We start from the raw sequence: 13,940 nt of genomic DNA, 5'->3' as shown, positions 1-13,940 counted from the left end.
TCCACTCCCCATTTTCTCTCCCTCCTCCAACCCCAGAAGCACAGGGGGAAGGGGAACGAGGGTTGGGGTCAGTTCGTCACACCTTGTCTCTGCTGCTCCTTCCTCCTCAGGGGGAGGACTCCTCACTCTTCCCCTGCTCCAGCGTGGGGTCCTTCCCATGGGAGACAGTCCTCCATAGACTTCTCCAGCATGGGTCCCTTTCATGGGCTGCAGTCCTTCCGGCACAGACTGCTCCGGCGCGGGTCCCCTGTGGGGTCGCAAGTCCTGCCAGAAAACCTGTTCCAGCGTGAGTTCCTCTCTCCACAGATCCGCAGGTCCTGCCAGGAACCTGCTCCAGCACGGACTTCCCACAGGGTCACAGCCTCCTTTGGGAACCCACCTGCTCCGGCGTGGGGTCCTCCCCAGGCTGCAGGTGGATACCTGCTCCACCATGGACCTCCATGGGCTGCAGGGGGACAGCCTGCCTCACCATGGTCTTCACCACGGGCTGTAAGAGAATCTCTGCTCCGGCGCCTGGGGCACCTCCTGCCCCTCCTTCTTCACTGACCTGGGTGTCTGCAGGGTTTTTTTCCTCACATGTTCTCACTCCTCTCAGCTGGCTGCAGTATCTTGTTACACAGCAACTTTTTCCCCTCTTATATCTGTTCTCCCAGCGGCACTACAACTGTCACTGATGGGCTCGGGCTCGGCCTTGGCCAGCGTCAGGTCTGACTTGGAGCCGGCTGGCATTGGCTCTGTCAGACATAGGGGAAGCTTCTAGTAGCTTCTCACAGAAGCCAGCCCTATAGCCCCTCCACTACCAAAACCTTGCTACACAAACCCAATACAATTTCATAAACAAATATTTGAGAGGACTTGAAGGCTGCTTTTGCTGCAAAAAACATTCTACAAAGTATCTGTACTTGCTGAACAATCTCTGTCTTTAAATTCAATACCCAAATACTCACTGATTTTATAGATCAGTGCACAGAAGCTGAATTTAAGGAACAAATACATACTATATACACATTTCAAAAATCTTTTTCTACTAGCCTTAGCAAACTGGCTCCAATCAGCTCAATTTATGATCTGGGGGGTTTAAAGCATAGAACAGTTATTTACATGACATTTCCTGCAGCTTTCTGCTTCTAAACAAACAAATGAAAAAAATGCCAATGCTAAAAACTGTGGGAAAGGAGGAACACAAGAACAGTCATGACAGAACATGCCAGAGTCAGTTTGTTCTACTTCTAGAATTAAGCTGTACCTAATGCACAGTAACAGGGAAATAAAACTAACCCCTCTCCAAAAGCAACAAAAACCCCCAACACGCAAAACTTCTCTGCCCATGCAGAGTGTACAATGCAGCAGATCCCTCATCTTTACAAAGTAGATCATGTATCAAAAGGAGGACAAAACTCCTTTGATAGCTCAGCAGTTGAACACTTCATGCATGGAAACCCAGGACTTTCAAGTGTGTAGCAAACAGCTAAACACCTAAACCACAGAATTGTATTCCTGCCTCCTCATGGAACACCATTGCAGACTAGAGCCCTCTAAAAGAGGATGCAAAGGGTAACTCACAAGAGCCACTACCATTTCCACTGAAGCCATACTGGACTTATCTACAGCAATGATTTTGAAAGATCAATTATACTTTGAACTTCTAAAATAAGATTTTGAACTTGCCGCAGTAAAACATTCTACTTCAAAGTCTCTCTATTTTGCTTTTACTCCTTGCCCTTTTTTTAAAAAAAGAAAGGATCTCTATGAGACTCCTCACTAAGTTCTTCTCTTGATATGAATTGTCACTCCCAGACTTCTGCTGACAGAGGCAGCAATTCCTAAGGTGGCAAAACATACAAGAAGCTTCCAGACAGCAGTAAAGAACATTGTACTGAATCAGATGCACACGAGAGAAGTCCCAGATCCCAGGTCACAGAAAACTACACAATGGGATCTGAATGCAGGGTAAGACACCTCCAGGGTAGCAGGATAATTGCTATCCATGATAAGCTCATGAACCTGCCAGGCATGGTTATGGACGTTCAGCGGTGGTGGTCTTTTAGATGACCAAAAAAAGTAATCTCACTGCCTGCTCATTGCTGCACATGTAACGCTTGCAGAATTTACAAAGAGAAGTACGGAGCACCTTTCAGGATTTCCAACATCTGTATTCTCAGCTTGGAACTCAACAGTGCAAATTCAGATTAGCTGCTTATTGAAATGACTAAACAAGAATAAAGTGCTACTGAACTGCAATGATACTTCTAAGTTAACTTCACAGATGCAGCTTTAAAAAACAGATTTTTCTAGTGATAACAATCCAGGAAGGCAAGATCTCCTTCCAAATACTAAGTCCCACCCAACAGTCACAGTGCTGAGCCTGGTACAGCTATTCAGGACCGGAAACACTTTCCAAGGCAGGTCTTTTCCATTAGGACTGGCTCACAGCTCCACATCAACAATCAGTACAGACTAAAATAAACCCTAATTCCTCAGCACTGGCTGTACAAGCTATATCACACTTCCTCCCAGCATGAAAATACAGTTTCACTTAGGTACACAAAAGAGATGAACAGTCTTCTTGTAAAGTGAAAAGCTGCAAATGTTTTTGTACACTATGCTATATTAACACAGGAAAATACCTGCATTTTTAGCATCCGCAACCGCATGCCCTTCTCAGGAATTTTCAGCAGAGAGGGCGTTCAAAAAGGTTCACAGGAAGAATGCTTAAAAATAGCGAGCGTCCCAAAGACAGTCTAGATCAAACAACAGACATCCTGTTGACTCTTCTCCCTTTGTTTTTACCTGGGCTATAACCTTTCTGCTTTGCCAATAAACATTCATCTATGTTCCTTTGCAAGATGTATAGCCCAACTATGGGAAACTGGTTTACAAAGTTCCAGAGATAGCAAAGATTACTCACAGTTGCGGATACTGATAATCATCTGAAGTCTAAATGCTTCAGCTAAGCCATAGTAACACACAAACGCAGGTAAGCTGGACAGAGCAGCATTGAGCAGGAATACCCTGTGACGCATTGGGAGACAAACTCAAGTCTCCTTTCATAAGGCTGCTCACCTCCGTACTCCACCAAATCCTCCACACTTTTGGGGTTTTTTTTTAAATACAACAAAACTAGCAGGTGTTTTCTTTAGTGTAAGAATTCTGCTCCAAATAACTCAAGTAAGACTTTCATGTAGAGCTGTAGAGCTTTACTTTCATGTAAAGCTAAAGTTCCAGCTTTCACCCAAAGAAATTAAGAGGGACCTTTTCCCCCCTGAAGAAAGATGCAGTCCATTCTTGCCGCACAAGCAATTGCACACTACTTGCAGACTCCAGATATTATGCATACAAAAGGGTGCTTTCACAAAATCCAGCTCTGGCTGAGTTAAATAGAAGGAAGTTTACCATTTTAACCTCTGAGTAATACCTCTGAGCAAAGTAAAAGCCCAGCCTGGCAAGCTGAGGAATTTAGTTTTGTTTTTCCTCATCTTGATAAGTTCTTTAAAAAAAAAAAGTCAGTCTCTTACACTTTTAAAATGGAAAAGCTATTAACAAATTAACCACTATTAGACTAGAAGTTTAATTCATTGTCAGAAGGAAAGAAAAAGGTCAGCAGCTACAATCTTGCACTGACCAGCTCCTATCTCTTTTTCATACACTACAATTTTCCTCTCCTGTCCCTCCTTTCCCCACTTCTTTCTCTAAAGCAGCCAGGAGAAATTGAGATAATTACAGAAGCAGCAAGATAAGCATTTGGCCCTCACCCATCCTCCCACCCCACTAAAAACAATCAGACAAGTATTAACATTGGGCCTGGATATATTTGTTTGAACTGTCAGCATTGCCAGATACGTGAATAAACACTTGAATAAAACAGTATCACAACACTACACCTTAGCAAAACTGGCCAGTTTCACTGCATTGTTCCAAGTGCAAAGAGGATAAACAGCATCAAGTGAAAAATCAGAAGAGCTGTTAAGAGACCTGGAAGCATTTGTTTGGTTATCTTACTCCCCAGGGACACTCAGTCATTGCTGGATCACTGTTTTCCATGAAGGCTTAGTGGAAGGAACTAGGTGGATGTGGATGTGTCAGAGGTATGAAAATGTGGAGCTCTCACGAAAATGTCTAAATCAAAGTAAATCCCAAATGAGTATTTGTCAGCTAAACAGAATTGTTATGTTCACATATAAACCTAACAGTAAACACTTCAGTAGATCTAGTATGCCCTCCTGCCTATGAAATGGAGAAATGTGGAACAAAAAGCAGCTTTAATTAAGTTTTAAAATAATGTTTGCTTGTTAAAAGACTAGTGGGGAAAAAAACAACCAAACAACTGTAGTCTAAATCCTAAGAAAAACTATCTATATAAACGCAGAATTATAACAATCTTAAGAGTGCATGACATTTTTTCCATGGGAAATTCAGCCTATCAGAGGGTAAATTTATTTGTGGCTGACCTGGATAATATAATATTTTCCCATGTCTTCTAAGTCTTCAGCATACAAGCACTTCTCCTCTTTGCTTTTCTTTTTCTCCTCTAAATTGGATTTTGAGTAACAGTCACTGTGACACTATTGTCTAAGTTGCTGCCCACCTTGAACGGAGCATTTTCTCATGCTGATTCTGCCAATTATTATCTATTCTACAGCAAACACTGATGTAATGAATGTTCATCGTGGTGAGGTCAGACTGTGGTCCTTTAGAAGCAGTAACAGCTGTTCTATTACTGACTGCGGCTCCACAGTCAATTCCTGTCTTCTCCACTTTGCAATCTACCTAAAATGGGGACAGGAGAAAGGAGTAAGTGGGCAAAGAGAAAGGTGCATCACAGTAGAAGTCACCTCCTCCATTGAGTCAGATATTTTAATAAAACTCAGGAGAAAACATCTTTGAAAACTTTATCTCTGTCAAATTTGTCTGGACATCTCCACCCAGCAGTGATCAATGCTAAAAAAAAAAAAAAGAAAAAGCTGGAAATAGCTGTAATAAATGATACTACTTTTCTCATTCAGACCATACATTAGCATCAGTCAACCCTATTGCTCAGTGTTTTATGGTTAAGGTGGTAAGTTACTCACAAAGCAACGGTACCAGAAATACATCTAAGGCACTGCAAGGAATATCAATGTTTCCAAGTGCAATATTGACTTGCACTCCCGTCAAATATGGGCAACTGTAAAGGACAGAGAAGTTGAATGTCCCTAAATCAAGAACGTGTGTTGTCATCCACAGCAAACTCTTACAGGAGAAGCAAAAAGTTTCCTGTGAATTGCAAATGACACAGCAACTCAGCTGACGGGCAGAACAGGTTCTGGTACATATGTATTTGGAACTGTTCTGTCTCCGTATTACCCATGCTCTCATCGTCCCCTGTCCATAAGCCAGGTAACAACACTCCTCTGGAAATAGATACAGACTAACAAAGCAATTGTAATTTTAAAGAAGAAAATTAATCAGCATGACTAGAGAAATGTTAGGAAAACTCACATCACCCTCCCCACAAACACAGGCTTTCCTGTGACTACCTTTGGGGATCCCGAAACTAAGTTTCTCTTCTTTTAATTATAGCCCTATTGTTATTTTTTAAAACGTTCCTCTGAGCAAAACCACTTTAAGCGTTTGCAGGAATTCAGTCATCATCTGTAAAAAAGCAGGTTCAACTTCAAGCTTCCAAGAACCTAGTCGTAAGACCAGAAATGAAACATGATTAGCTCTGTAAACATCTGAAAAGCTCTCAGATGAGTAAAGGCAAACATTGCTCTTCGATTGAAGAGGGAGGTAGGTCTTTTACACCATAAAAAGAAAACAGTGGTATGGTAAGGCTGCTGGTAACCTTTGGAACCGAAAGAGAAACATTTGTAAAGTTTACAGAAGTACTGTAATGAAATTCAGACATAATAAGTAGGTCAAAATTTGATCTAAGTGACCACTCAGTGTCTTTTGGAGAGTTTTGTATAACTTTAGACTGATCTGTAAGGGGCATGTGAGAGGCAAACAGACTCAAACGTATGCAAAATATTCACAAGCTCATAATACCCAAGGCACACTTCAGCTTCCTAAAAATCGCTAACAAACTTAGCAATAAGGAAGACAGGAAAGACAGAAAATACTACAACAGCAGCAACATTGTTAAGCTGCCCTATTAGTGATATTGCTTGTTCAACGCAATTGACCACCAGAGTTCGGGGAAAAAACCCCAGGACTTTCCAGATACCGCGTGTTTTCTGCCTTCATAAAAGTGTCGTTGCATTTCTCTCTGATCTTCACATCCAAGCTATGCATCAAGCTACTTTCGGGAAAGAAGGGGAGGTCAGTTTAAATGGTCTGTGACGGCCGATGCAGCCATGCCGGTTGAAATAATTTAGAGATTAAGAAAAGAAAGAAAGAAAAAAGAAAAGCTAAGAGGAAGTAGACAAGGAGGTTACACTTTCTCAGCAGAACGTGAAATCGAGATAATATTCTCGAACGGGAAGCTGGCAGGCGACCCGCAGACCATGTAACCGACCCGGGAGCGGCACCCACCCTCGACACAGCCTGGGGGGCTCCGGGATAAGCCCCGCTCCTCGGGAAGGACGCCGGCCGCCTCCCGCCGACCCCGGCCCGCCGGCAGCAGCCCGCCGCCAGCCCTGCCGCCCCCCGCTGCGGAGCCGTTAGCCGCCTTCCAGCGGGACGGGCGCTCCCCGCTCCGCGGGCGGGCTGCGAGCGCGTAGCAGGTCTTTTGTCGCGCAGCAGAAAGGCCCCGGGCATGAGGCGAGGGAGGATCAGGGAGCGGGCGGCGAGGCGGGCGGGGCGCCGGCCGGCGTTCCCCGAGCGGGGCCGGGCGCGGTTGCGGCGGCGGCCTGAGGAGAAGGAAGGGCGCAAACACCGGGGGGGAGGGGGGGGTCGCCTACCGGATGAAGGTGGTCTTGCCGGTGCTGTACTGCCCCACCAGCAGCACCATGGGCTTGTTCTCGAAGTCGGCCTCCTCCAGGGCGGGCGAGTGGAAGTCATGGAAGCGGTAGTGTTCCTCCAGCGGCAGCAGCTTGCGGAGGTAGAGGTCCCGCAGCCCCCCCGTCACCGTCTGGACCACGTCGCCGCCGCCTCCGCGCTCCCGCCCGCCGCCCTGCTTCCCCAGCCAGCTGAACATCCCGCCGCACTGCTCGACCGACCGACCGCCAGCGCCCCGCTCTAGCAGCCGCCGCAAGGGGCGGGGGGGGGGGAGGAGGAGAGGGAGTGGGGGGCGGTCCCGGCCCCGGCGCGGGGGCGGAGCCAGTAGCGCTGCGCGGGCCCGGCTGAGGGAGGGGCGGGGCCGGGCAGCGCCCGTCTCCCTGAGGTAAACCCCCTTGGCGTCGGGTGGGTTTGGGGGTGGGCTTGTTTCTGAGGGGGGATGTTGTTATTTTTTCAGAATCAGAAGGGGGTTGGTTGGGGGTTTTTTTGGGGCCACAAATCCGCCTCAGGAGGTTCATTGTACCTGCTGCTCCTCCACGCTAAAATTTCGGCGCCTTGCAGTGAAATCCAGAAGCCCTCTGACAGCTCCGGTCTGGAGACAGAAGCGCCCGAATGCTTTTCGTGTTTTTCTGGTGATGGGTGCTGACTTTGGACGCCAGAGAAGTGTGTGACTAAGCGCCGCCGGGGTTAGCTACGGCGTGAGGCAACCGTTTTGAAGGCAGTGAAAATTCTTGGTGGAACACTGAAATTTTGCTGTGGGACGTGTGTCGCAGATACGGCCGCTAGCTTTAAGCTTAGGTCTTGATACTGTGTTAAGCCACACGGGAGGATCACCTTTTCTATTGATTTTACAAGAGATTTTAATGGAATACAATACCACATTCACAATGTGGTACCAATACCAAACATAGAAGAAAGCAGGAAAAATGAGTCATTCTTTTCTCTGACATAAAAGTTTGTCTGTGCTCGCTCACTACTTGGAAAACAAATGCTTGGGCTCCCAGTTAAAAAAAAAAAAAAAAGAGGAGGGGGATTTTTTCCTGAGTCTTTGTGTAAACATTATGTTAGAAGTGTATCTTTTGTGTTACACACTTATGGCCTTGGCTCCTTTGCAGCATTCTTATTTAAATCCCTTTTTGCTGGGCCAGCACATCTACTGATTCACATTTTTAGCTGTGTACCTTTCTTCCTCCTAATTTGCCTCTTGAATACCACATTTTCTCTATACGCTCCAGCTCTTTTCTAAATACATCAGCAGGTTTAGATGTGCCCTTTCCATCTCCCTCCTCCACATGCTCTTCCTCAAAGAACAGATGTTAGGCTTTAACAATGCTCAGTCCTGAGCATTTAACCAGTCTGCCTTTTCTTGGCTACTTGCTTCACACTTTATTTAGGGCTGTGCATGTGTTTTGCAACTCTTTTGCTGCAATTTCCATGCTGAGTCTAAAGATTTTATACCATTTCATGTAGGGTCTTGCTGACTGGCTTCCTCATTTTTTACAAACCCATTTTTACAGTTTGGTTTTCTTTTCTTCTCATTTTCATGACTTTTCCCCATAGGTTAGTCTATAGCTAATTAAGTTATCCTTACAGTTACTTACATCTTCTCCGTGTTACTTCAGTAATTTCTTTTAAATGAGTGTAGTCTCACCACATCTTTAGGAGTTCTGACTACTCCTGATCATTTATTATCTGCCAAAATATCTGAGCTGTGGAAAACCTAAGTACTGCAGTCTGGGGTGAGACAGATTTCCCACTTTCTTTGGTGCATCCAGTATTTAGTGACTGGAGAACATCATAGAAAGAGGGCAGGTACAATACTGTCTCAGACTGTCCTCCCAGCCTCTGGGAATTGATGATTCAGTGCAGGACTGAGGCAGATGCAGAACCTTTCTGGTTTTTAGTCCTCAAAAATTTTCCATTGAATGCAGCAATCCGGTTTTTTTGGATACATAAGCTTCTGTCAACAATAACATCCGTGGTCAAGGAGGTCTGTAACTTAATTACAGAACTACCTTACCTTGTTAACTTTGAACCTGCTGCTTGCTAGTTTTGTCTGATCCCCTCCAGGTCTTGTATTAGAAGTGCTCAGTCACTCCCTGTTCATCTCTCATGGGGCACTCCAGATTTCGTAGATCTCTCTTCTCTGCTTTTCACTCCTGTTGTCCTTTTTCTAGGTTGCAGATTGCTTATCTATTCACCCCTTGTGTGGAAGCTATTCCACCTCTTTGATCAGCCCTGACATTTTCCTCTGTGTTCTTGTTGAATATAGAGAGCTCAGAGGTACGAAATAATTATTTCACGTAAGCTTTTTGAAGTGGGGTAAAGTGTTCATTGTTCTCCATGACCCCTTCGTGGCTGGTGGAAAGCTGCCGGAAGGGCAGGGAAGTGTTTGCATTCACACACCTTGTTCTGCTTGTCTTCAGACTTCCTGCCTAGAAGCTTCCTGCTGTTAGTGGGATAATTTTTGCCCTTCAGACAATACAGCTCTTAACTGTATACGAGAACCTGGGAGTGCTTCCAAATTCTCAGGTCTGGCTGTGCCCTCTGGCTACATCCCATCACATATTGCGATGAGATCCAGCATGCATCAGCATGACTGCCACCTTTGCTCTCATGTCTCTGTGGGAGGTAAACCCTGGGCATATAGCCCAGACGGGAGCTGTATGGGCTCCTGTAGTGTACACCACAGGTAAGTAAGTGTTCACTGACCTAAGTGGTAAACAGAAGGATTATGTTTCTGTGCACCACCTAGGAGGAGACCCTCGACCTTGAGAGCAAAGGGATTTGCAAGGCTTCCATTTTCTGCCCACAATAACAGGATCTCTTGACAAAAGATAATACAGCAGAACTGAGGAGCAGGGAAGCCTGTAGGAAACCTGGGCTTGTAGATATGTCTAATAAATAAATCAATAGCATTGAATAAAAGTTAATTTAGAAAAAGAATAAACAGAGTCTTGGGATTCCATCTGTCAAAAAAACAGACCGCTTACCTGAAAAGAGCCATGTTAATGTGATGACCAAAGCATCAGAAAGTTGAAAGTTAATGTTCTGTTAACTGCAGTTGCAATACTCTATGGCAAGTTAAAAAAATCGCATTTGGGCAAGTGATATTACATATACAATTTTAGATCTGCTTTGTCTGTGTTTCTGGTGTCTTTTCAGCTGTAATAGTCTCAAAAAGTTTGAAGCTTTAAACCTTTGGTATGTATCAATAACACTTAAATCCATCTTAATAAAATAAATTATCAGGAGTTAGTTCTTGTAGAGGTGGTTCTTAAATGCAATCCTAAACTCAAGGGGTCCCCAGGATCCTGGGGCAGTTCACCTCTGGGTCTGGAGCAGGTATAATTTCTTCTTCAATAATTTTTCAGCAGCTATGAAATAAGTCAGCATGTTGTCTTTAATTGTCTGGCTAGTAGAGAAAGAAGCACCTAAAAGAAATGGTTTTAACATGTATTTGCTGTGAAAAATGTTTATTTGCTGTAACTAACTCCAAAAAAAGTGTTTTATTATATAAAGTCTAATACTTATTTACATTCACATAAAGACTCCTTAGTTCACAAATGGGATTCTTGGTTTTGTTTTAGAGACAATGGATTTTGTTCTCTGCTGCATTTCTAGACTGACAATCCTCTCTTTTTATAGCACAGGTAGAGCACAAACATGGTCAATGTAAACTTCCTCACACTTCCTTGTCCATGCGTTTTGGTCTTGGCTTGAAAGGTCACTTCTGCAAGCACAAGCAGAACACAACCTCACCTAGCCACGCTCCTGAGGTTGCCAACGAGGGAAGCACATTAATTCATTAAGGAAGAGCTCTGGGTTTTTGTGTTTATTCCCTTCACTGACAGCCAGGCTTTAGCATTTTCGATGACAAATGAAGTGCTATTCTTAGCATTCTTTGGCTTTTCTTCACTTCGTAATCAAATTCCTTTTCTTCTTCGTTAACAGGACTCAGAGCTATTTTATTTCATATCCCTAGTGCTGGGCAGTCAGCCAAATGCTGGGTTCCCTCTCTATCAGGCACACACATACCATCCCCATCGGGAGGTTTTTGCAGTGGTTGCTCTTTCTTATGCTGCTTTTTCCGCTCCACGGCAGTGCGCAAGGCCTGAAGAATCAAATCTTTATTGTTCTGGACGTTGTAGTAACTTAGGTTCACCAGTTTGTCAAAATCTTCCTCTGAATAACTCAGATTGTTTATGTAATATGGACCACAGGTATTGGCAACATCAACATCACCCTCTGCCAGCTCTGAGGGACTACGTTTCACACCTAAGGCACAAATAATGACTTGGTTAATTAGCAAAAAGTAATTAGGGTCTGGGTGTTTCTCAGGCACGCACACATAGTGGATCACAACCCAAAATTTTCCCTCCACAGGCATTTTATTGCTGGGATATCTGGTTGGCAACAGGGGCTGGAGAAGCTGGTGGTGGTGAGGCAAGTCGGGGTTGTCCTGAGTACTCTTGGAAATGCCAAAACAAGTAGAGTAGTTCGTCTTTTGAGCACAGGAGGGTGAAAATCCCTCCTTTACCTCTGGAGTGAGCTATCAACATGGTCCCCAGGTCCCTCTCAGCGCTAACCCTTTCCCAGCCCCAGCCTCTGCCTTGCAGCTGTCTCCCAGCCATCGGAGCACCCTACGCTTCTAGCCAAGGTGAAAGTAAATGACAACTACTCTTCCTCTCTTTCATCCCCTTCTCCCAAAGCAGACAACAGCAGCAAGGACCTCATGACAGCATGGTTTCTTTCCAGGTGATGGGCCTGAAGCCACTGCCACTTCCTGTGCCTTCCAGCTTTGACTCTACCTCGTGTTATTTCCCTCATTACTATGCTTTCATGCCTCCAGAAATAGGCTGCTGAAAATCCATGTATTTCAGTGACCCAAGCTTTCCAAAAGCACACCTGCGTTTTCAGCGACCTGACAGATATTCTTTCACCCAGCACAACCTAGTACAATCTGCTACATCAAGTCTTGGTTCCTACTGGGAAGAATTATCAAAAAATACAGAAAACAGACCTAAACAATCAGATGCTATTATCTAAACTGAGAGACTTCACAGAGTCATTGTCTGGACATATCCCGGAAGCAGACAGTGCAAATATTTACAGTAATTTCCTTGAGTTACCTACTACTATAAAAAACTACAGGCTTTATATAACCTCAACAGTGAGAGTGACCCTGATATTCCCTGAATCACTAAGATTTGGCAGGGACACTGAAAGAACTTTTCATGCCCATTTCATCACCGCAGGATAATCAACATATATATCACAGACCCAGGCAAAACAATTAGGCAGGTAGTCCCACAAGTGTCGTCTCTGGAAATATTAGATCTGTCATATCTTATGATCTCAAGACAAATTCAATAAACTTATTTATTTTAATTCATTTGACAGTAGAAAACAGATTCAAAGCTAATGCAGAACTTTATTTGCAGGCTATGACAGGGTAAATATTCACAAGGACCTCCACAGCAGGTTGTTGGTACAGGGCAAAAAAATATCCAAAGCTTATCCTGGGAATCACAAATCTCAACAAATTCATAGATGCGGAAGATGTAAAACACATCTCCTGACTTGTTTTGCTAGGACCTTCATAAGCCACCTGTGATTCAAAATAATAGCTAATCTCAGCTTGGACCCGGCCATCTGCTTTGGACAGTGACACCATGAGTGGTTTTGATTTAGCTGTTGTTTTAGACACACCGCCACTTACTGAGTTGGTGGAAATACATCTGTACACTAAACTCAGTAGATGCAACATGCACCCTCTGAGCTGAGGGTGTGTTTTACATGATATACTCAATGCGGAGTAGGCAAACCTGCCTTTCCTGAACTCAGCAAAAGTGAGCACTCTCTGCCTGCACTCAGGGAGTGCAAGAAGCCCACTTGGCCATATTAGTTTTTGCTCAACTCTGCACTGATGGGACACAGCATATGGGCAGGCTGAACTTATATCTATCTACCTGTTAGTACGTAGAACAAACAGGTTCTTGAAAGGGAGGAGGGTCAACTAATTTGGTTACATTCTGCAGATTCCTGGACTCCAGTATGTGCCTTTGACTCCTAAAGGACAGCTGAGGATCCCACCCCTGGGCCAGAGACCTGAAGATGTGGAGATCCACTGCTGTGTGCTAACCTGTACACCTGACATGAGGGCTCACACGTATTTTTTTCCTTCCCCATCATTCCCATGGACGCCTTGGTTTTCTAACGGCTGGCATGAAGGAAAGAGAGCAGTAATAACCCAGAAATGATAGATAATACTGTCGGGGATAGATAACACAGGTTAACACAGGCAGGAAATATAATGCTTGATCTCTCCTCATCACAGATTAGAAAGCGTCAGAGACAAGAGAATTTTTCTGTCAGCTTCCAGTGAGACTGTCACATTGGCAAGAGGGTGCTACCATAGCGAACAATCACCCTCCACAGTTTCAGATACCTGCAACACCTGTACCAAAGCAGGGGAGCAGGCATTGGGAAAAGTCAGCATGTCTCCTACTGACAGGACCACATGCATTTGGGAAATCTTCTCTAACAACATTGATCTAACGACATTGATCAAAGGGTTCAGGTTTTCCTCGAAGAGTCTCTCCAAGTCTGAAAGATGTGCTCCTCCTGGCTTTGCGGAGAGAGTTAAAAGGAACTGGTACCACTCCAGTGAAGCAGTCTAAGCCTCACACAGAGAATCCCCTTTCTACTTGATCATGGAATAGTCTAACCAGTGCAGAAGTAACCCAATTTGAATACGTCAGTTTTACTCATTTAGCACTCAGGCTTTAAATTCCCTTTGCTGAACAAGCTGATGGATGAGCTGGCTATGGGAAAACTGCCCGTTCATGTGATTGAACTAATACTTCACATGCTATACAATTTAGATCTGGGCTAGGGCATGGTACTGAAGCACTATAAATTAAGCTGATCTCTGCCTGTCACTAACAAAGGGCAGACATCCATTCACAGCCTCCCAGGACTTTCTGCAGCATCCATCCTGCCGCTGTGGAGGTCAGGTC

At 44.6% G+C, this 13,940-nt stretch overlaps 2 protein-coding genes across 5 annotated transcripts in view; both read right to left on the bottom strand.

Moving 5' to 3' along the window:
- Positions 1–7,175, bottom strand: part of EHD4 (EH domain containing 4) — a 33,209-nt gene extending 26,034 nt beyond the window's left edge. For 2 of the 4 annotated variants that reach the window (XR_007509134.1, XM_049825285.1), the window contains exon 1: positions 83–6,520. Coding sequence is in view for 2 of the 4 variants with exons in the window: in XM_049825285.1 (XP_049681242.1) it covers positions 83–432 (350 nt within the window). In the remaining 2 variants the exon portion in view is untranslated. Of the gene's footprint in view, positions 1–82; positions 6,521–6,881 lie in introns of those variants that run through there. The other 2 variants (XM_049825286.1, XM_049825288.1) reach the window with 2 other exon arrangements.
- Positions 7,176–10,891: 3,716 nt separating this feature from the next.
- Positions 10,892–13,940, bottom strand: part of LOC126049517 (cytosolic phospholipase A2 epsilon-like) — a 42,557-nt gene continuing 39,508 nt past the window's right edge. The window contains exon 22 of the mRNA XM_049826008.1: positions 10,892–11,196. Coding sequence (XP_049681965.1) covers positions 10,892–11,196 — 305 coding nt within the window. The remainder of the gene's footprint in view (positions 11,197–13,940) is intronic.

The sequence above is a fragment of the Accipiter gentilis genome, chromosome 22 (assembly GCF_929443795.1).
Source record: "Accipiter gentilis chromosome 22, bAccGen1.1, whole genome shotgun sequence".
Classification (NCBI taxonomy): domain Eukaryota; kingdom Metazoa; phylum Chordata; class Aves; order Accipitriformes; family Accipitridae; genus Astur; species Astur gentilis.
This window is presented reverse-complemented; position numbering and strand designations above follow the sequence as displayed.